At 40.5% G+C, this 23,057-nt stretch overlaps 2 protein-coding genes across 2 annotated transcripts in view; both read left to right on the top strand.

The window, feature by feature from the left end:
• Positions 1 to 23,057, top strand: part of ppm1aa (protein phosphatase, Mg2+/Mn2+ dependent, 1Aa) — a 64,304-nt gene that overhangs the window by 33,289 nt on the left and 7,958 nt on the right. The gene's annotated exons all lie outside the window — the stretch shown is intronic.
• On the top strand, positions 15,046 to 18,132 carry six6a (SIX homeobox 6a). Its single transcript, XM_058615210.1, has 2 exons — positions 15,046 to 16,388; positions 17,333 to 18,132. Exons 1-2 carry the CDS (start codon positions 15,817 to 15,819, stop codon positions 17,496 to 17,498), a joined length of 738 nt encoding a protein of 245 aa, XP_058471193.1. The 5' UTR covers positions 15,046 to 15,816; the 3' UTR covers positions 17,499 to 18,132.

Genomic DNA, 23,057 nt, shown 5'->3' on the forward strand with positions numbered 1-23,057 from the left:
ACAAAATACAACATTTATACAGGTAAACACTGCTAAATCATAGTACTATATGGCTTAACCGCTAAGTCATAGTAAAAACAGTATCTATACAGGAAACTAATTGTGAAATAGTAGTAAATCATACTGTAATTACTGTGACGTTACAGTAAAATACAGCATTTACACAGGTAATATGACATGACTGCTTAGTCGTAGTAAAAACAGTATCTATACCGGAAAGAAATGTGGAATATTAGTCATATAAATTGTAATTGCTGTGACGAAATACAACATATACAGGTAAAAACTGCTAAAACATAGTACTAAATGGTTTAACAGCTAAGTCATAGTAAAAATTGTGAAATATTAGACATATAAACTATAATTACTGTGAAGAAATACAGCATTTATACAGGTAGACACTGCTTAATCATAGTGCTATAAATGGCTTCACTGCCACCGTGAAAGTTCAATATCTCAAATAGTTAATTTATCTACTTACTGTGAATATATAAATGAAATATTTTACAGTGTGCAAACATTATTTAAAAAAAGGAATTTTCTCCACTAGATATTCAGCGGGAATATACCTTTACCACAGGAGTGCATTTGGGGGTGGGGGCGGGGGGGGGAAGCCGGATAAATGTAGAAAACAAACATTCATATAAACGTGTGTGAATGTGTCCACTGAAGCACTTCTTTGGGTCTAAAACTCCTGCTATTGGTCTGTTTTTTTTGCTGAAGTAGCACCAAGAATGCTAACCTCCTATTTGTGTGTGTGTGTGTGTGCGTCATTATCCTTGTTGGAGAGAGAGAGAGAGAGAGAGAGAGAGAGAGAGAAAAAAAAACCCTCATTCTAGCATACTCTCCCATCCTGTAATGAACAGACTCTGTATATTTATGTTTCCTCTCTCCCGGAGAACACTTGAAACACAAGAGGGGTTAAACTAAATAGTGGCGAGGTCTTTGGACCATTTTCAATATTTCCCCCCTCTGTGTCCCATAGGGTAAGTGAGGGGTTGTTCCTTTACAATAATCAGGTGACCAGGGGGAAAATAGCGTGGCCTTAACAAGCCCAAATTAAAAAAGAACATCATTTTCATTATGCAGTCAAACACAATTACAAGCAAATGTTTTCTCTGTAGAGCTGCCCGTGCTTTCAGCGTCTTTGTCCCCGGCTCCTTAGTGTGCGCAGAGAAAGGCCCCCGGTGGTCAATGGGCAGCTGAGTGGCGTGTTCAGCGGAGGGCCCACATCCTTAGCCCCCCAGCGCAGACGCTGTTTTGTTAGAAGAGCAGCCATACATTCTGAGCAGATTTGTCGAATTAGAGAGCGCAGCAGGAGACGGGGACGGCGGCGGGGGTAAGTGATGGGGTGGACTTGTTGCTAGGTGACTGACACACAACTGCAGCATGCCAGTTTCCAGAGCTTGGCACTCCTTGTCTGGTTTTTTTTTTTTGTTTGTTTTGTTTTCCTCCCTTATCACTCCCCCTCCGCGCTCCCCTTGTTGCTGAAGTGTAGACACTAAAATGAAGAGAAAACGGAACAAAAACAGGCCCAGAAATTCTACAGTGCACCTCTAGCACCTACTTACAACCTAGTCGTCAGCTTTTCAACTGTGTCGATACTTAGAAAAAAACCCAGTGTTGAGGCTTGTTGAGAAAAGGAAAAAAAAAATGCTTTTATTGGGGGGGGAAAGTAAATAAATACATAGTGGAGGACACGTAGAATTTCTACGAGCCACCAGGAGGAGTGGTGTATTTGCTTCATTTTTTAACTCATTCTTATTCCAAAGTCAGATTTGCCCGAGATTCCCCTGCACACACACTTGCCTCCTAAGTCCTAAGTGTCTCGTCCATCCTTCTGACCGCCAGACCTCGCACTCGGCCCACTCACCTCGTCAGACCACGTCAAGGCACGTCGAGCATCTCGAGGAGAGGAATTTCTCTACAAGTACACGTGAAGTTTACATTTACCTGACACAGATGATTGTCATTTATAGGAATATATATATATATATATATACTGTGTATATATATATATAGGTATGTGGGTAGCACTTCTTGTCTTTGAGTGTATGAATGAAGAAACGAATGAAAGAAAGAAGGAGAGACCACAGAAGCTGCTGGTGCAACAATTGTGGAGAGGCTTTGCCTGCACACTTTTGTCTCTGCCTGTCAGAAAATGTATTACACTTTAAGAATTGGACCTCTTATTCGCCCCCCCCCCCCCCACACACACACACCACATATTCCAATTCGGTTTCACATTAATTTCGAGCTCTGTCTGAAGGTCAAAACCAAATACACCCAAACCTGGAGAAAAACCGAGAGAGGCCATTGTCGGTGTGTTTCTACACCTCGTGCCTCCCGATTCCCTTTCACCGAGGCAGCATCTTTCTTTCTTTGTGCTGCCGGGGGCTTATGAGACTATCAGGGCACAGGTGTGCCCCGAGGAAAATTCCCCTGCTCTCTCTAAAGCTGTATTATTCAGCACAAGGCCATGACAGTCAGTATTTCTGAAAAGCATGTGGACGATTGTAAATGGTGACGCTGGAAACTGTCAGGAGCAAAAGAAGAAGACGACGACGGAAGATACCGCGTACAATAACCGCGCTTTATTTGCCGTCGGTAAAAGAAAATGTGCACATTTGAGTCGTAATGAAAGAGTGATGTGCGTCTGACAAAGGAAAGAGCAGTGGTGATCAGCTCCAAACCTCACACACTTGTGTTTTAGCTGATTGGATTAGCAGCCAGCATCTACTTGGCCGGCATCCACATGCAACTTCAAAAGCTAAGAATGGCATTAACCGCCGCTCGGCTTTTTCCTCAGCTGACGTGCCGCCGCCCGCGTGCCAAAATATTTGGCAGGATGTTAATGGAAGTGGATGCTGATGAGGCCACAAACAGCTCGTGTCACCTCCTTTGCGCAATTATGGCTTCCGTGTTGGCGTGCTCTGATACTGTTCTCATTCACAAGCGCGTCGGTTCTTTATTTTTCTCTTTTTCTTTTTTTCTTGAACTTATTGAGAAATAAAATGTTAATTGCACCTACTAGATGATGCTTAGGCTTCATACCAAACATTTTCTCATCAACCAGGAAACACCACGAGTTGACAAGTCATCACATATTTATATTCTGTTACAATTATTTCTCTTTTCCATCCTCATCCCTGATCTTACCTTTATTGTTGCTCATTTTGATTTTTCTATAACTACTCACCTCACAGTGACACATACTAAATGATGAGATAGGATACGATGCAATGCGATACGATACTATACGATGAGATACGATACGATGCGATACGATACTATACGATGAGATACGATACGATGCAATGCGATACGATACTATACGATGAGGTACGATGCAATGCGATACGATACTATACGATGAGATACGATACGATACGATGTGATACGATACTATACGATGAGATACAATGCGATGCAATGCGATACTATACGATGAGATACGATGCGATACGATACTATACAATGCGATGCAATGCGATACTATACGATGAGATACGATGCGATACGATACTATACAATGCGATGCAATGTGTTACGATACTATACGATGAGATACAATGCGATGCAATGCGATGCGATACTATACGATGAGATACAATGCGATGCAATGCGATGCGATACTATACGATGAGATACAATGAGATGCAATGCGATGCGATACTATACGATGAGATACAATGCGATACTATACGATGAGATACAATGCGATACGATACTATACGATGAAATGCCATGCGATATGATACCTCAGATGAGATGCAATGCAATGCGATGCGATACTATACGATGAGATACAATGAGATGCGATGCGATACTATACGATGAGATACAATGTGATACTATACGATAAGATACAATGCGATACGATACTATACGATGAAATGCCATGCGATATGATACTATACGATGAGATACAACGCGATGCAATGCGATACGATGAGATACAATGCGATGCAATGCGATACGATGAGATACAATGCGATACGATACTATACGATGAGATACGATATGACACAATGAGATATGATACTATAAGATAAGATACGATACTATACGATGAGATGCAATATGATGAAATACGATACTTTAAGATGTGATGCGATATGATACTATACAATGAGATACGATACTATAAAATGCAATGCGATACGATACTATACGATGAGATACGATACCATACGATGAGATACGATACTATAAGATGCAATGCGATACGATACTATAAGATGCGATGCGATACTAAACGATGAGATGCTATACGAAGAAATACGATACTTTAAGATGTGATACTTTATAATGAGATATGATACTATAAGATACGATACAATGAGATAAGATACGATATGATAAGATGCAATACAATACTATATGATACTATAAGATAAGATACGATACGATAAGATAGTCCTTTAATTAGTCCCACAGTATCACAGCAGCAAAGACAGTAAAGACCAAGGTAATACATAATAAGCATGCATAATAATAAATGATAAGCAATAAGGCTATAAAAAGGTAAAACATAGAATGTACGTCATAGACATTATTAAGTTAACAGACTATATACAATATGAGTTTGATATGTACAGTATAAACATGATTGAATATGAGATATTGTACATGTATGTTGCACTGATGTGATCGCATCTTGATAATGAATTTTGACGACACTGATGGCAGCCTGTAGTTGGTTGGATATGTTTGAAATAACATCATATTACTGTAACATTATATCCTTTTGTAAATTATTAAGCTGGAAATTAAAAAAAAAGTAAGAATAGTACCTCTGTATTACAAAAATGATTATAGTACTATTACCATATTGTTCTTGTGGTGAAAATATGTCGATATTAGTATGAGATTTCAGACCTATGACTGATTCTGATCATATCAGCTCATCCTGATGCATGACTCTGTTAGAAACTCCACTGCTGACTCTGGTGTCTCATAGCTTGCTCATTTACACTGACCCAAATTCCCAGTATGTCTGTTAAGCAGCCTGATTTAATCTTCCCTGGCAGGAGCAGCCAGAACACCCCTCTACTTACCCTCCAAACATGCATTTTTAATCTGTATATTAAGATGTCACATAACAGTCTGAGCTCATCACCAGCGCCGCTGGCCTTCGCAGATATGGATTCAGTTCTGTTTAAAGTAGCATAATGCCGCCGCAGCTGCTGGCTGTTAGAGAGTAATCACTGAATGATGATGTGTAAAAATGTATTTTTCCTATATGAGAGCTATACCAAGGGCGACAGCTCGGCTGCAAATAGAATCCAATCTTGGTGTGTTTTTGGTGGTGGTGGTGGGGGGGGCGGCAGGATGTTACATTCAGTGGCAGAGAAGTGCGCCGAGGACAAGTGCAGAAATCATTCGACTCATCGACTCAAGGTCTCTGAAATCTCCACGCGGCCTCGCGCTTGTAGTGCAAGACTACCGATGCCACGCACGGTTTAATATCTGAGTGGCAAAAGTGAGCTGACTCTCAGCCTGTCAGTTGTGGTTGGTGTCGCGGCATCAAGCGCGGGGACCTGCTCGGTGACACCGGGGGGGGTGGGCGGCATGAATACATGCACGTTATACTTTCACTCTCGGCGTTCCATCGCCGTGCCACAGCCCTGTGCCCACACACACATTTATGCAACTATTTTAATTAGGACACTGCATTACTTCATTTGGACGAACCACTTTAGCCCCTTTTCCACTCCAGCGACTCACCTCGGCACGGTTGATTTTGCTAGTTATTCACTAGCGATTATTTTGCTAGTTTTCACTAGCGATAGCACCTGGTACTTTTTTTAGTACCTGCTCTGGGTTAGAGGTTAGCGAGGTTCCAGGTGAGCTATGTGACGTGGTCAAACTGCCGGCCACTGATTGGTCATAGTGCCGCCACAGGAAGAGGCATGAGCGCGACGTCCGACACAAGAATCAAGCCGAACAATGCCGAACTGTAGATCAGTTCAAAAGACATAACACTCCTAAAAATGTGGGTTCATCTCCAACAATTACCTGGGAAATGTCTAAAATCTCATCATTTAACAGTGGAGTCTGGTGTATTAAGCGACACGGCAGTTTCGTGCAGCCGTTCTGTGATGACTCCGCCCACGTTGAGGAAGAACTATATCGTAATGAAGACACAACCAAACCGCGTAGAGCCGAGACGAGCTTTTGTGTGTTGCTGTTATTTATTGTGTGTAACTGAAGTCTCTCTCATGTTGTGGAGTTGACCTTTGTTGCATTTCGATGACCAGTGTCCATTTTGTGTGTTGCTGTGGGAGCAACTTTGGTTCGACCCGTTTTGGTTTGTGGCTGTTTCCCTCCACTTTGTGTGTTACTGTTTTGTGTTAAAGCACAAACTTTGAGTTTGTCTTTTGGGATGTTTTTACCTCATGGTGGCAGCCACTTTAGCATTTTGGTTGTTTCGAACATTTATTTAGGGCAGAAATGTTCTCTTTTAAAGTTTTTAATATTGTTGTTGGTGGTTTCTTGGGAGTGGGGAAAGGGGGATTCTCCTTATTTGTGTTGCGATCAGGTCTTCCCCCAGGCCTGGTCTTAACACAACCTAATGAAAGCGTCATCCCTAACCACAATTCAAATCTTAGCCCTAAATTCAGCTATCTGCCTGGACAGGTTGGGGTGAAAGGAAAAATGGGGGATAGAGTAGAGGTGGGGGGAGAGAAAGGACAAGAGGGAGGTGAGGTAGAGATAGAAGAGGGTTCTGTGTCTTTAGGACCACGTTTTGGTCTCCATGAGGACGAGGTCAGTGTTTATGCCAGAACACTGTCCCAAAAGAGGCAACAAATACAACAACAGCAGCAACACAGACACACACACACACACACAGAGAAAAGCCTTGTCTGCCATCTCCTGTCAGAGGCATCACCCTGTAGGTCCAGTGATGAGCCTTGTGCACACTGACTCTGCTCGGGCAGCCCCGTCGTCTCCCGTCTCCGTACCTACAGTATAGCCGACTCCCCTCATCCTAATGAGCTCTGTCAGAATGGCATTTAACATAAGCCGTGGGTGAAGCACAGCTGACAGTCACCGAGAGTCAGGGAATCCGGGAAATCCCCCTTTTGTAATGGTCAGTGCTCCATTTGCAGTTTGACGGGCAGATTGTTTGAGTTTTGACCTGCGGTGCACGGCACACGCCGGGTGCCCTTATTTCTCCTTTGTCTTGTTTTCGGCAGAAAAAAAAAAAAAAAATTGAAGATGATTCGAGTGGACGATGGATCGATGGGCACCGTTGTCTGAGATCCAAGAGCTGTGGCACATTGTGTGTGAAGGCCGTTCTTGATGCAAATAAAAAAAATCCCACATTGAGGAAACAGTTGTGGGTGGAAAAATGAACTGGAGGAGGCTTCTTTTTTCTTTTCTTTTTTTTTATCCTTATAGTGTAGGAGATTGTAATACAGAGATGAATGTACCACTTACTATAGAGTAATGCATGAGCTCAGGGTGAAGTCACTGTGCTATGAGGAGATGGTATGAATCATTCCCCGGAGCTAATGGACGCGATCCAGGCTTCTCCTCTGCTTTTCCCCCCGTCCCTCGAATTGCCTGAGGATGTATACGGGTATTTATTATGGGGACATAACAGGTTCAAAAATATGAAATTAACCCAGTGTACCATGTACTGGGACGCTTTTTTCACTCCGATATTAAATCACACACTTCCTAAAAAAAGACCATGTAAAGGTCACTATGGAAAACTCTGTGACAGTGCGGACAAAAGAGCAAAGTCTCTCACTAGAGGAGACATTTATTGACAGTCATCTCTGTGTGTGTGTGGGGGGGGGGGGGGGGGGGACACTGGGAGAAGCAGTGGCTCTTAGACAATGTGAAGTGTAGGTGAGGCCCGGGCGGCGCTGTGACCTGTGCCCTGAGTCACGCATCATGTCGCTCCCCGACGCCAGCGGACGCCCTGACTCTGATGAGTGTTGACTCCTGTCACCTTTAGGTGTCGTCAGGATCCTCTGACATGGCATAGGCTGGGTTTTTTTTTTTTTTTTCTGTCTCCTCCTCCTCCTCCTTCTTCTTCTTCTTCTTCTTCTGGCTTTTCAGTCATAATCCAGACACCAGGAAACAGAAAAAGAGGTTTACCCTTGTCACTCACACACACCGAGTGAGTCGATAAGAGATCATATACCTATATGTGAGGAAGAGCATTTCAGCTGCTTTTTTCCATTACTATGTTAAAATAGTCTTTATCGACAAAAACAAAAATAAAAAACGGTCTATTTTGTGACCTCTGCACCATTATTTCTACTTTATATCACAATTTAAAATGTATCATAACCTTAACTCAACAACGATAGAGAATAATTTGTAAAGCCTGAATATGTGACCTATTAACACACACACACACACCCAGGATGCCCATATTAGGAGTTGTGTATTATTCCCACGGCAATGCACAGATCCGTGCCGCGTGAGCACTAAGGGTTAAAACAATATTAAGGAACACATATTCACCATTAACTAGGTTGCTTACTAGCCCTTTATTAGTCATTATTAAGCACGTATTAACACCATAATCAGGGAAAAATCTTAGTTCACGTCGAGAATAAGGTGTTAATACGTGCTTAATAATTACTAATAAAGGGCTAGTATGCTACGTGCTATATGCATGTTAGTAGTTAATGGTGAATATGTGTTCCTTAATATAAAGTGTGACCAAAATTTCATCAGAGGTCTTTTTTTAATTAAAATAACTCAGTTTACAGTTCCATAAATGTCTGTTACTATGCCTGAGTAAATGTGAGTAAACCAAATTTAACACCACGCTAACAATGATTCCGCACACTGATCCCCTTCAGCTACTCCTTGACTACAAATATACCAAAAATCGGATGATAATTCAGTAGTTTCTCCCCTTTCAAAGGACTACAAAAATGGCAGCGCCGTGGATGGATTCCCCATGATATACAGTATATGATTGTTTTCGTCTCGTCCAACATTCCAAAATGAGCCCAAGATTAAAGATTTGTAAACAGTCATTTTTGCACTTAAGGCAAATCACAATAGACAGTAAACATTTTCTGAGGGTATTGTGTATTATCACAGTGGCTCTTTCATTGGATTTGTTGAGCATCTGCTACGTTTACAGCACACGTTTGCTTGTTTGTTTTTTTTTGAACAGTTTACATTCACCGCGGTACAATGCGGCTGAGGAGGAGTGATTGCGAAGAATAACAATTTCACGTATGTTTTTGTGCGTGGACAAAATCACTCACCGCTGTGTTCAATTTCAATTCCAAGCCTGCCCGCGTTGGAGCTGCACTCGCCGAGGATTTACCGTCCACACAATCACAATTCCCTCCAACAGAGAAACGCCGCCTCGCACACACAATCACTTTGTTGTGCGAGTGCCTATAGGTGATGCATGCATTTGTTCATTTGTTCACAATTTTCTCCTCTCCATCGCGCTGCTTCCTGCACAAACACTATAATACACGGCAGGTGGTGTGCGGCGTGCACTCTGCTTAGTTTCATTTAGCCCTTTATCTGGCCTGGAATTGACTGCATTCAAGGGTGGAATGGATGTAATAATTGCATACACTCTATAAGTTACTCCCCCGTAAACGGTTTTCTCTCGCTTACATTTCACGACCAGCAAGGCGAGTGAAAACATGGAGATTCGGGGGAAACCTTGGGCATTGGATCTTGTTTTGTTTTTTTTATGGTTGCGCGACGACTGAATGGAGTTACATTTACAGGCGACGGATGCTTGATAAAGCCCGGCGTAATATAGAACCGCAGTGATATACAGGCACAAAGGGAAGATTCTTAAGCTCAGGTGAAATGGCACTCCTTGCTTTTGTGCCGCCTCAGTCTCCTCATAATGCAATGGAAAAACCATGTGAAACCCTCTTGTGTGCTCTGCTTTGAGGTGGACATTATGGAATTACATATTCACTGCATTGTGCTGGTGTGGATTGGCTTAGAGGGTATCATTTCTGACATCACGTGCACTGGTCATGCCTGACACACAAAAGCTTGGGGGGAGGAGTGTGTGTGTGTGTGTGTGTGTGTGGCATAAATATGGACCTTGTCAGGACCAAAACTTGGTCCTAATGAGACAGAACCTCCTTTCTGAGGACCTGGTTAAGTTTAGGATCTAAGATTTGTTAGCGATAACCAGAGGTGGACAGTAATGAATTACATTGACTCGCGTTACTGTAATTGAGTAGGTTATTTTTGTGTACTTGTACTTTTTAAAGTCATTTCTTAAATTTGTAATTGTACTTTTACTGAAATATGTTTTCTTTTGAAAGTTACTGAACTTTGCTACATTTTAAATCACATCCATTACTGAGAAAAACACAATTCAACTTTGGCTGTGAGTGATGAGGACAGGTGAATGAATGATGAGAACAGGTGAATGAATGATGAGGGCAGGTGAATGAATGATGAGGACAGGTGAACGATGAGGACAGGTGAATGAATGATAAGGGCAGGTGAATGAATGATGAGGACAGGTGAACGAATGATGAGGACAGGTGAATGAATGATGAGGACAGGTGAATGAATGATGAGGACAGGTGAACAAATGATGAGGACAGGTGAATGACGAGGATAGGTGAATGAATGATGAGGACAGGTGAACAAATGATGAGGACAGGTGAATGAATGATGAGGGCAGGTGAATGAATGATGAAGGCAGATGAATGAATAATGAGGACAGGTGAATGAATAATGAGGACAGGTGACCGATGAGGACAGGTGAATGAATGATAAGGGCAGGTGAATGAATGATGAGGGCAGGTGAATGAATGATGAGGACAGGTGAACGAATGATGAGGACAGGTGAATGACGAGGACAGGTGAATGAATGATGAGGACAGGTGAATGACGAGGACAGGTGAATGAATGATGAGGACAGGTGAATGAATGATGAGGGCAGGTGAATGAATGAAGAGGACAGGTGAATGAATGAAGAGGACAGGTGAATGAATGATGAGGACGGGTGAATGATGAGGACAGGTGAATGAATGATGAGGACAGGTGAACGATGAGGACAGGTGAATGAATGATGAGGACAGGTGAACGATGAGGACAGGTGAATGAATGATGAGGACAGGTGAATGAACGATGAGGACAGGTGAACGATGAGGACAGATGAATGAACGATGAGGACAGGTGAACGATGAGGACAGATGAATGAATGATGAGGACAGGTGAATGACACATTATGTTTACATATTTTATTTTGTCAGTACTTTTGTGATTTGTGTCCCCTTTTACATTTTAAACAAGCTTAAACAGGCTTTTTTTTACTTTAACTTGAGGACATTTTTAGACCAGTACCTTTACTTGTACTTCAGTAAAATGTTATGAAAATAGTGGTACTCATACTGGAGTAGACTATTTCAGTACTGTCAGTAAGGCCGTCCAAATGAATGGGAGTCAATTCAGTGTGTATGTGTGTGTATTGTATTGTATTCTCCACTCTCCATGTCAGCTGTGGCTCGCTGGATTACACGCGGTGGGCAATGGGTCAGCTGATAAGAAGTCTTCTCTGTTACCACAAATCCACAGATTAAATGCAGCGTCAAGAGCCAGTGCTTGCCCCCGAGGGCGAATGGGTCTGAAAATACAACTCGCAGAGAGAGCTTTGGCTTAACCCTTCTGTCGCCGTGGACGACGTGTGAGCGAAGTGACTCTTTAAGTCGTGCTGCATGAGCCTGGCCTTTAAATACGTGCAGGTCACCCAGGGTTTATGGGTGGTGTTACTGACATGATATCTTAATTGGAAAGTTAATCCCGTGCTGCAGGACAGCTACAGTGACTCTTAAGTTAAAACAGTCTGTCGCTACTGGTGTAGAAGTCGACCAAACACTGAGGTCATGGCAGCGTGTAAACGTGCACTGTGATGTTTTCATCACAGTGCACCCCCCCCATCCCCCCCCATCTTTGCCAAGCAGAAGTGCCTGCCCACCCCAGGCAACGACCAGCACACATTTTTACACCGGGGCACTGTTGGCGTATGAACAGGCTTAGTGCCTCTGCACACACAGAGTGAGAAACCTCTTTGTTTTGCATGTACATGTACATTTCGGAGGGATTTATGAACATGAAGAGCAGCAGCAGTGATGGGGGTGGTGGGGGAGGGGGGGGGGGGGGAGTAAAGGTACTGTCGGTCTCTGCATGGGATAGTGGCAGCATGGCTGTTGGTGACAGACCCTTGTAGCGTCTCGTCTGCTCCACTGATCCCAGGGAATCTGGGTCATTTTCAGCCTGTTCACATGAAACCGTTCCCCCACTTCTTCCCTCCCTCCGCCTGGGGCGAGCTACAACCCTGCTACATGCTACACACACACACACACACACACACACATACATACACTTATGTATGTATATATATATACATGAGCTTCTCCCCAACACTGCGAGTTCATCAACAGTACAATAATTATTTATGATGGTGTTAAAATAACATCTATACGTGCATCCGCATAAGGATATTAGTTTATAAATAATCTGATATGTATAGTATTTATTTATTTATGTATTAAAAAAGGCTTTAAGTCATTTATCATCCCTTGGAATCATCCCTTATTTATACATATATATACATATGTATATATATATATATATATATATATATATATATATATACATATATGTATATATGTATATATGTATATATGTATATGTAAACTATTTAAGAAATATGACATCTACTGTGCAATACTGCTAATTATATAACATATTTGCTTGTAAATATTATGTTATTGTTTGCCTTGTTTTCATTTGTTGCCTTGCACATATTTCATAATATTTAATAGTATTTTTTCCCCCCCAATTTTACATATTTTGTGATTGTATGCTACTGGATTAAAAGGATTATATTATTTTAAAATGATAAAACCTCACACTATAAACCCAAACTAAACCAACAACTCCTTTATTTTAAGGTCACAGCTTGTGGGCTGGATTTATGCCTGTATTCCAACTGTAATCCAGGTTCTTATTATTATTAATAACAATAATAATTAATATTATTATTGTTATTATTATTAAACAGCTATTTATAAATACCCACTGGTTTAAAATAGAAACGTGCATCAGTAGCAGCAGCAGCAGCAGCAACATACTCTGTGTTTGTCTGAGAGGAGACATGGCGGAGTGATCCATGAGACACAAAAAAAAAAGAAAAAAGAGAAATAGAAAAAGTGTTTGAATGAGAGCCACTGTGTTGCTGTGATGATGGATGTGAATGGGTGTCAGGAGGCCTGTACTCTCGCGTCACCCTGCATGTGACAAAGGCCTGCGGTCTCGAACATACACTTACACATACACCACACCACAGTATAGACTATACACTTAAGAGCACATGGAATATTTATCAGTGTAGATGCAGAGGGGAAAATCGAATATAATGCAAATGATCATTTTGGTTTTATTCCCTGCTCCAGATAATGAACTTTCTCTAAATATGTAACGAATAAAAAAGGGGGATCAAATTTGGAAATTATAGTAAATAAAAGTGTCCACATCACACTTATAAATCTTTAAGCACGTGTGCAGACGTGTGGCTTACAGGCTTACAGTCTACTATTGTTATTTACGAGATCCAAAACACCTCCATGTTTTATTGATGCACACTTCCTAGAAGAAGGAGATAAAAGAATAAAAGTTAACCTGCTGTGCTTGTAAATTTCAGTCTCCAGAGGTGAAATATTTAACACGCAGCTGAATATTTCAGTGCAGCACCTTGTCTTTTCGCCCTCTCACTTTCCTTCCACTGTTTATCAATATTTACCAAACTATGTAGCCGGAAATATCATCATTTAGTCACCACACGCAGCGGGCAGTTTAATGCAGACTTCTCTCAAAATTAGAATACAATCAAAACGAGATTGTCCTTAAAGATAAACAAATAAATAAATAAATGGGAAGATGATGCAGTGGAAGCAGAGCAGCGAGAGAATGAGCAGCTTCCTGGGCAGAAGGCATTCATAACCCCGCATCAAGAGTCTATAATTCATGCACAAAGAGCCCGAGGGGGATTCAGAGAGAGAGACACAGAGAGACACAGAGAGAGGGAGAGAGAGAGAGACTGTGAAAATAATATCGGGCTTTTCCGTCAGAATGAACTTTACCACTGTATCCAGCCATGAAATAATCTGACCCGACACTTAAAACCATCTGCGCTATCTATCCTCCCTCTTATTTACCAAATCAGCCTGTGCACAAAACGGAGTGTGTCTGATACTAAAGCCGAGTAGCCTGGCAGTGCCACGGTAATCCTGCACGCACGCACGCACGCGCACACAAATATACAGTATATGAGGAATCTTCTTCTCCTCCTCCTCCTCCTCCTCCTGCAGCTGCAGCATCCATCTTCACCACAGCCTCCATCTCTGCTGTGCGCGCGCTGATGTAGATAAACTATACTGTAAATATACAGGCCACACACACGTGCACGCGCACGCACACACACCAACATCACCACACTGGCTCCAGTTCACTCAGTCATTCTTTAATAACAAAAAAAACCAACAACATTTTTTTCTGTAAAACCACACTGAAAATTTCATTTTTTAAATTTTTTATTTATTTGGCACTGTAGCCTCAAACCTGAAAACAAATAATAATAATAATTAAAAAAATGATTGTATAGAATAAATGTTATACAATTTTGTATTCATACCTTTTGATTGTGGCTATAAACTTATTGATTGGATTCAATATTAGACTTTTTTTATTTTTCGTAAAATGTAATCAGATTAATAGATTATGTTCATAATCTAGTCATCTGTCGATATTCTCTCGATTAGTACTGAGTACTTCTTTGGTTTATGAAATGTATTATTGAAAAGTGTCGATCAAACCTGCTCTTGTTAAAATGTTCTTTTTTGTCCACAAACCACAAAGATTTTATATATATATATATATATACATATATATGTATATATATATATATATATACATATATATGTATATATATATATATATATATATATATATATGTATATGGTGAGCTGTAATTTTCCTATGTAAAGCGACGTGTGAAGAGGATGAGGACGTGTTGTGCTGCGTTTGGCACTTCACTGTTTACAAAGTGAAGAGTCTCTCTTTCTCCCTTTAACACCGCCCGCCGCACAAAGACACGGCGCGTTCGGTGGCAGCGAAACGTTTGCACACTATGATGCACCAAAGGTCAAAAAATGTTTATATTATTTTTTTATTATTATTTTATTTATTTATTTCTTTTCTTTTTTGGAGAAAGGGAGGTGCGCGCATCTCCCTCTCTTTCCGCCCGATTGGCCGAACTTGACAGTGATTGACGTGCATCCATGGCAACCGAGCAGCCAATCTGCCAAGTCCAATAGGAAATCATCGGAGGGGGCTTGACTGTCTTTTTCCCCCCCTTCAAAAATACATCTCTGCTCCGGCTGCAATTCTTTCCTATACACCCTACCTTGAAAAATACACCGCGGCTCCGGCTTTAATAATTGTCTCGCATCTTCGCCTCTTTGCGGCCAAGTTTGCGGGAGGAGGAGGATGCGCTAAGCCGGAACAGCGCGCACGCAGCATCGTTCCTGCTCCACGGCGGCGCTTGGTGTTTGAGCGGTTCAGCGGCTGGTCACACACGACTGGTAGGGTAACTTTGGAATTGCCTGGGTTTTTTCTTTTTTTTTTTTTTGGATAGGATTGCTTTGGCGCACGGGAAGAAGGAGAAGAAGGAGAAACGGAGGATTAGACGCGGAGGAGAGGGAGAGAGGGAGAGAGAGAGAGAGAGAGAGTGAGAGAGGAGAAAGGAGGGGGAGAGAGGGCAACACAGGAGAAGCCTCCATGTTTCAGCTGCCCATCTTGAATTTCAGCCCCCAGCAGGTCGCCGGGGTCTGCGAGACCCTGGAGGAGAGCGGGGACGTGGAGCGGCTCGGTCGCTTCCTCTGGTCGCTGCCCGTGGCGCCAGCGGCCTGCGAGGTCCTCAACAAGAACGAGTCCGTACTGAGGGCTCGCGCCGTCGTCGCCTTCCACACGGGCAATTTCCGCGAACTCTACCACATCCTGGAGAACCACAAGTTCACCAAGGAGTCGCACACAAAGCTGCAGGCGCTGTGGCTCGAAGCGCACTACCAGGAGGCGGAGAAGCTGCGCGGGCGCCCGCTGGGGCCCGTGGACAAATACAGGGTGCGCAAGAAGTTCCCTTTGCCCAGAACCATCTGGGATGGAGAGCAGAAGACGCACTGCTTCAAGGAGCGAACCCGGCACTTGTTAAGAGAATGGTATTTGCAGGATCCCTACCCGAATCCCAGTAAAAAGAGGGAGCTGGCTCAGGCCACTGGACTCACACCCACGCAAGTGGGGAACTGGTTCAAAAACCGCAGACAAAGAGACAGAGCAGCGGCTGCGAAGAACAGGTGAGCGTCTCTCTCTGCGTGTGCGTGTGTGTGTGTGTGTCCGTCCTACAAATCGCTCGTGCCAGTGGATTATAGAAACAAACAAAAACACACGGATTTTACGCACAGAAAACAAACCACTGATGCCGCTGATATTTACAAATCGGAATTGTTATATGTTCCTTTTGCAATAAATTGAAATCCCATTTAAAAAAGGTTTAAAAAGAATGATATGACAATTAAAATATTATGAGGACAAATTAATGAGATTTAATTTAAGTAGATAAATACATATTTGTACTTCACAAATGGGCCTTTGCTATTTCATGCATGCATACAATTTAGGTTAAGCTTCGTAGAGAAATCCTGTAAATGCCAATTACTCGTCCAGCCCCTCCGTTGAAAGGCCCCTTTGTGGTGTGGGTCGAGGTCAAACTGCTTTATTGGTCACGTTTAATAGAGATAAAAGAAACCTATAATTTGCCACTATAGTGAATAAACTATAGTTTAACCTGAGAACCAGCTTTTAGATGATAAATGTCCACTGGCCTTTTGTTTGTGTTTTGAGTTTTTGTAAATAAAACACAAGGTTATTGGGTAGTTTCAATCAAAAGCTCGTATTTTTTTTGTTATTTAATTTAATGCGTTTTATGGGAGTAAAAAAAAATTCAAATGTACTCCTTTTGTTTCAGGATTTTATTATAATTAGCTTTTTTTTATCATATTCTAACAGATCACATTTCCGTGCTCGGTGTAAATGTGTAATTACGATTAAGATGCTATTTTGTTGTTAAATAAAAGACAGACAATATTAATAATACATGTATGATAATAATAAAATAACAGCACAAATATCATCTACAAAAATAATAATAATAATAATAATAATAATAAAAATGTGTTTTCTGATGATTTAACATAATTGGGAAGCATTTGAACGCCACGTGTTCTTCGTCTCCTCGCAGGCTCCAGCAGCAGGTTCTCTCCGGCGGCTCGGTTCGCTCTCTGGCGGACGAGGACGGCACCGTGGACCGGCTCGGGAACTCGTCCAGTCCGGAGGCGAGTCTGTCCAGCAAGGCCGCCGCCTCCGCCATCTCCATCACCTCCAGCGACAGTGAATGTGACATCTGACATTTGACGCGCGCGCGTGCGTGCACCGACGCTGATGATGCTGAGGATGAATTAGAGGGAGGGGAGAGAAAGACAATCTGACAAAAAGAAACAAGTCATATAGTGCCTGCATTGAGTAAACACACACACACACACACACACACACACACACACTGATAGTGACTGATGCCAAATCGTGGATCTGATGTGACTGTGCGTCCTGTTCCTTTTTAGGCCAACACACACTTTTTAATTTGCGTTTTTACCCACGCGTGGATAACTGAACTTAAAATGGGACGAAGCATATTTCACGGACTAATATTTAAAAACAACGCCCTGAGAAGAAAAAGGAAGAAAGATTTAAAAAAAAAAAAAAAAAGAAAAGGGCACGTGAGCGCCTCATCTAAGCTCTTCTCTGTGGGTATTTCATGTTGAAAGAGAACTGTGATATTTTCCACTTTACTTTCAAAGTTTTATAAATAATGTTTATTTGCCTATTTAAAAAAAAAAGAAAAAGAAGAAGAAGAAAGAAACAATCTGCTCTGTCTCTCTGGATTTCATATTCATTTGCTTGGTGTTTTTTAATACTTACCTTGTACACAGGTGGACCTGTTGAGCATGCGCGCTTTAGTGACAAACATGTGTGTCCGTAACGTCTCAAAAAAATAAATAAATAAATAAAAATAACTGTCCATGAAACGAGTTTAAATTTTTATCATTGTCGTGTGGAAAGAAGGAAAAAAACAACACTAATCGAGGAGCAAAATTGGAAGTAATAATAATATATAAAACATCTTATTGGTTGTTTTCATGCGCTGCAGTGCTGCGTTTTTTTGTTTTTTTTATGTGACACATAATTGGCCACAGCACGCTTGGCGTCCCCGTAACGCAGGGTGACAGCGAGAGGTCACGCAGAGGCCGAATCACAAACCGGATGATGTGCAGGGGAGAGATCACACAGATCACAACACGGCACATCCACGAAATGAGCTTCACATCATGTAAAGAAACGGGCAAGTGTCCATTTTCCCAAGACAGCAGCGGGCTCTGGTGCGTAATGGAGATGCGTAATGGCGCACAAGCTTCCTTTAAATCACATTTGAAAAAAACAAAAACATTTTTTTAGGTTTGTTATTGTTGCTTCATCAGTGAGAGATTTCATTTTGAATCAAATTGAATTTAATGTCGTACACAAACAAAAGATTTTTTTTTTAAATTGTGTTTTGGACCGTTTTGCTTGATAGCTGTGGTTTATTTTAATTGACTGACATGGTTTCAATTATTTGGCGCAGAATTATCACACCGCTACTGTTCACTATAATATCTATTTTTCTATATTCTTTTTTATATTTTTTTGCAGCATCCTTCCATATTTAAATACGGCATTATAGACTCTGTAGCATTGAAAAATAATTGTACTGCACCCAGCGATTATTTTCATAATCGATTAATCTGTCGAGTCCATAAAATGTCAAAAATGTCTTGTTTTATCCACAAAACAATCATTTCTTTGTGATGTGGAGCAAAAAAAAAAAAATAAACCAAACATCAGAATTATTCAAATAATATAAATAAAACACTCAAATCGATTAATCGCTGCAGTCCTATAATTCAGATTATTATCTGCTGGTCTTATATATAAGTAGACTTGATGTGTTAAGGAGGAGGAAACAAAAAAAAAGTGAGCAAACACAGACTAAAAGCAGAACTTCAAGTTGAGCTTTAGGGCCAGACACCTGGTTTCCTTCCCATTTGTAATTAATTAGGCTACAGTAACTTCTCCAGCACACAAAAGTCTTTGAGCTCCAGCAGCACAGACACAGAGGAAACAAGTGAAGGGAAATAAATTGGGTTGGGAGGCTCTTTTTTTACTTTTGCTGCCTCCCTCCTTTTCAGACCTGGGGGACAAAATGGCTGAATATTTCCGTTTTTCCTCATTGAAAACGAGGAGTGGATGAAAAAGTCTTTCTCGCAGTCAATAAGGTTGTCAAACTGGTCAGCAGTAATCAGTGCTAATGATGTTCTCTGTGCTCTCTGCTGGGACAAAAGGGGCCCCGCTGCTGTTTTGTGAAGGGAAGCGACCACAGCTAAAGAAAAGACTCCTCTCTCTGTGTGTGTGTGTGTGTGTGTGTGTGTGTCCCATTAACAGGATTTAATTACCAGTTGATTGTTTTTGTGTGGCTTGTAGTAGCCTGCTCAGAGAAGGATTTCTCACACATTTAGTTTTCAATTTGAATACTTTTTTTTTTTTTTTTTACCCCTTATTTCTGCAAACCTTGGTTAAGCATCACGATGATCGATAATGCTCAAAATGGACTGGATAGAAAGAGTGAGGAATGCTATATTATGTGGTGGGAATGGCTGCTTTTAAAGCATCGTCATAACAACACTGTACTGGGCTGATGTCCTTATGTGTAGAAATCCAAGTGTGTATCAGACACACACACACACATAAGTTGTATCAGGTCAGTACTTGCTGTCAATCAAACAGTAGTTAATGCATCAGTGTGGTTAAAAAGTGTCTCACTGTAAATCCAGTGTGTTACAGTAAAGCTGAAGGGCACGCTGCTGCTGCTGCTGCTGCTGCTGTTGTTGTTGCTGCTGCTGCTGCTGCTGCTTCTTCCCTGACAAAATGCATCTGCATTGTGATTGAGTTTCAGTGTGTGTGTGTGCAGACACTGACGAGCACAGTTCATATAGCAAATCCAGAGCAGGTGTCGGATAAATGCACAAACTTCAACTGTTTCCTGCAGTCTGTGGTGGAGAAAGTTACACGGTTACACGGTGACGCAGACAATAAGATTAATTAGGTACACAGGACACATAATAAAGTGTCAACGTGTTTTGTTTTTTCTTTTCAGAAATGGTCTTCTCATAGTGTGTTACTTGATACCAGTGTGGTTTAGATGCTACTTTTTAGTGTCTGATACCGATATCACAAACTATCTATATATCGATATCACGAGTATCTACTAGTGTCTACTGATACCAATATATCAAACTCGAGGATCTACTGATACCAATATATCAAACTCGAGGATCTACTGATACCAATATAACAAACTCAAGTATCTACTGATACCAATATATCAAACTCGAGTATCTACTGATACCAATATATCAAACTCGAGTATCTACTGATACCAATATATCAAACTCGAGGATCTACTGATACCAATATAACAAACTCGAGTATCTACTGGTATAACAAACTTGAGTATCTATTTATACCGATATTAGTGCGCTACATTTTAGACCATTTATGAACGTATGAAGCTGTTAATAACACATTTGTGCCGAGTCATTTTATCAAAGACATGACTCTCCAACTGTTTAACAATTATCGTTTTCCCCAAAAACGAGGAAATAAACAGCCCAAACATGACTCAGCTAAAATGTTTTTTTTACAGTCTGTGCAGAGTGAAAGCGTTACATTTTTATCCGTCAGATATCCGATCCCGTGATTTTATGACCACTATCGGACCGATACTGGACGATACCGATTCCCCAGTCAGGTCATTTTCCTGTGGCCTTTGCCATCGACAAGGTCTTTTTCCACACTTACAATCTTACCATGTCCCGAGTGTGACCTCAGTGTGACCTTGGCCGCGTCAACATGCCTGAAAGCATCCGCCTTGCATTAATGAGCCGTTGAAAAGGTGTACCTAATAAAGTGGCCGGGGAGTTGTTGAAGGGTTGAAGGACACGAGCTCCAGGAAGAATCATCCGATTTCTCAACAATAGGTTCAGGTTGTCACAGGCTCGAAAAGCATACGGAAAAAAAAACAAAAAAAAGAACCCTGGCAGCATCCACTTTATGTATGTATATATATATACATATATATATATGTATATATATATGTATGTTTATATGTATACATATATGTGTATATTTTATATATATATACGTATATATTTATACATATACAGTATATATATTTTTTTTGTTTCAAGCAGTAATAAAATTAAAAACACATTTAAATGAACTTGTTCAATCAGGGGAGTCAAATTCGCGGCCCGCGGGCCACATATGGCCCCCCAGTGGACGTCCTGTGGCCCTACACTTATTTTAATATATATATATATATATATATAGATATATGTATACATATCTATATATACACATATATATATATATAGATGATGAAAATTGGCCCAAACTCACCAACAGTGAACAACATTACTCAAATTCAACATTTAATTTTAATTATAATAATAATAATAATTATTATTATTATTATTAATAATATTATTATTGTTATTAATATTATTATTATTATTGTTATAATATTCAAGCTTGTCTTGTGTTTCGACTACAATTGTCTATTGTTGTTATTATTTTATTTCTGGTTCTGTTTGTGCGCTGTATTATAGTACGTATATATATATATATATATATATGTATATTATAGTATCATTTTAATTTCTAATTACTAAAGAGTTCATTTTTTTTCCTGTTTTCACTTGACCAGCTCCCCCTCCTGACCAGACTAGAAGTTCACTGGCCCCCAAGTCATTTTGAGTTTAACTCCCTGTGTTAAATGGTGTTTTAATGATGGTGCAGAGCAGAATGAAGGGAGAGGACTCTGCCTCACTGTCCATGACTGACTTCTTTTCTTTTACTATAAAACAAAGATAAACATAATTCCTTTACAGATATTATCTTTCACTTGTTTTTTAACCGTATGCCGTAGTCGTCCTCCGGACTGAACATTATCTCTTTTATAATTATATTTAATCGCGCATTACACTCGTGTTTATTTGTCTTCGCCAGCGCACTTTAGAGGAATACATTACTTCTTCTTATAGTTATACAAACAGGTGGTTTTATGTTTTTTTTAAAAAAGGAGTCATTGAGGTGTTAATAATAATCGGCCTTCTTGTGCGTAAACAGAAAACATCTCTCAGCACAGACTCTCTCATGTGACCTTGAGAGTGGACGTGTTCAGTGTGGGCATGAGGTTGTATTGAACTGCATTATAATGTGAGCCTGTACCTAATAAATTGGCACACACTGACCATGTGATTTCATGGTAACACATTATATTACAATACAGTAACAACATGTATAGTTTTTTTTTTCCATAGTACATGTAATTTACACCTTCACATTAAAATGACTCAGAATTGTAATATTTACCATATTGTGTTGAAATTCATCCTCTCACATATTTTTTCAATTCTTATTAACAGGCTATTACCTATAGAAATATGATATTGCCATAATATAAATTTGTTACTGTACTGTACAGTATTATAATCTTGATTTGTAGTATGAATTTGATCGTTTCTTACAGCCAAAATGTGTGTCAAATAATCCCAATTAGATATTTATTTAAAATGTATGAGTGAGTATCAAGTTTTTTGTTTTATTTTGATGCTAATATTTGAAAAATTCATTTATTCATTCATTCATAAACATGCTATTTTTGTTGTGTATACTATTATCAAAAGCACAAACACTATTCATTTGAAATGTTGTGCAATATCATGCGTATTCCTTCAAGATATAATTTTAATTTCAGTCATTTAATTTTCAGCAACAATGCATCAGCTTGTAAAAGCTTTTATTCTGAAAGA

Source organism: Solea solea, chromosome 18, assembly GCF_958295425.1.
Source record: "Solea solea chromosome 18, fSolSol10.1, whole genome shotgun sequence".
In the NCBI taxonomy this organism is placed as follows: domain Eukaryota; kingdom Metazoa; phylum Chordata; class Actinopteri; order Pleuronectiformes; family Soleidae; genus Solea; species Solea solea.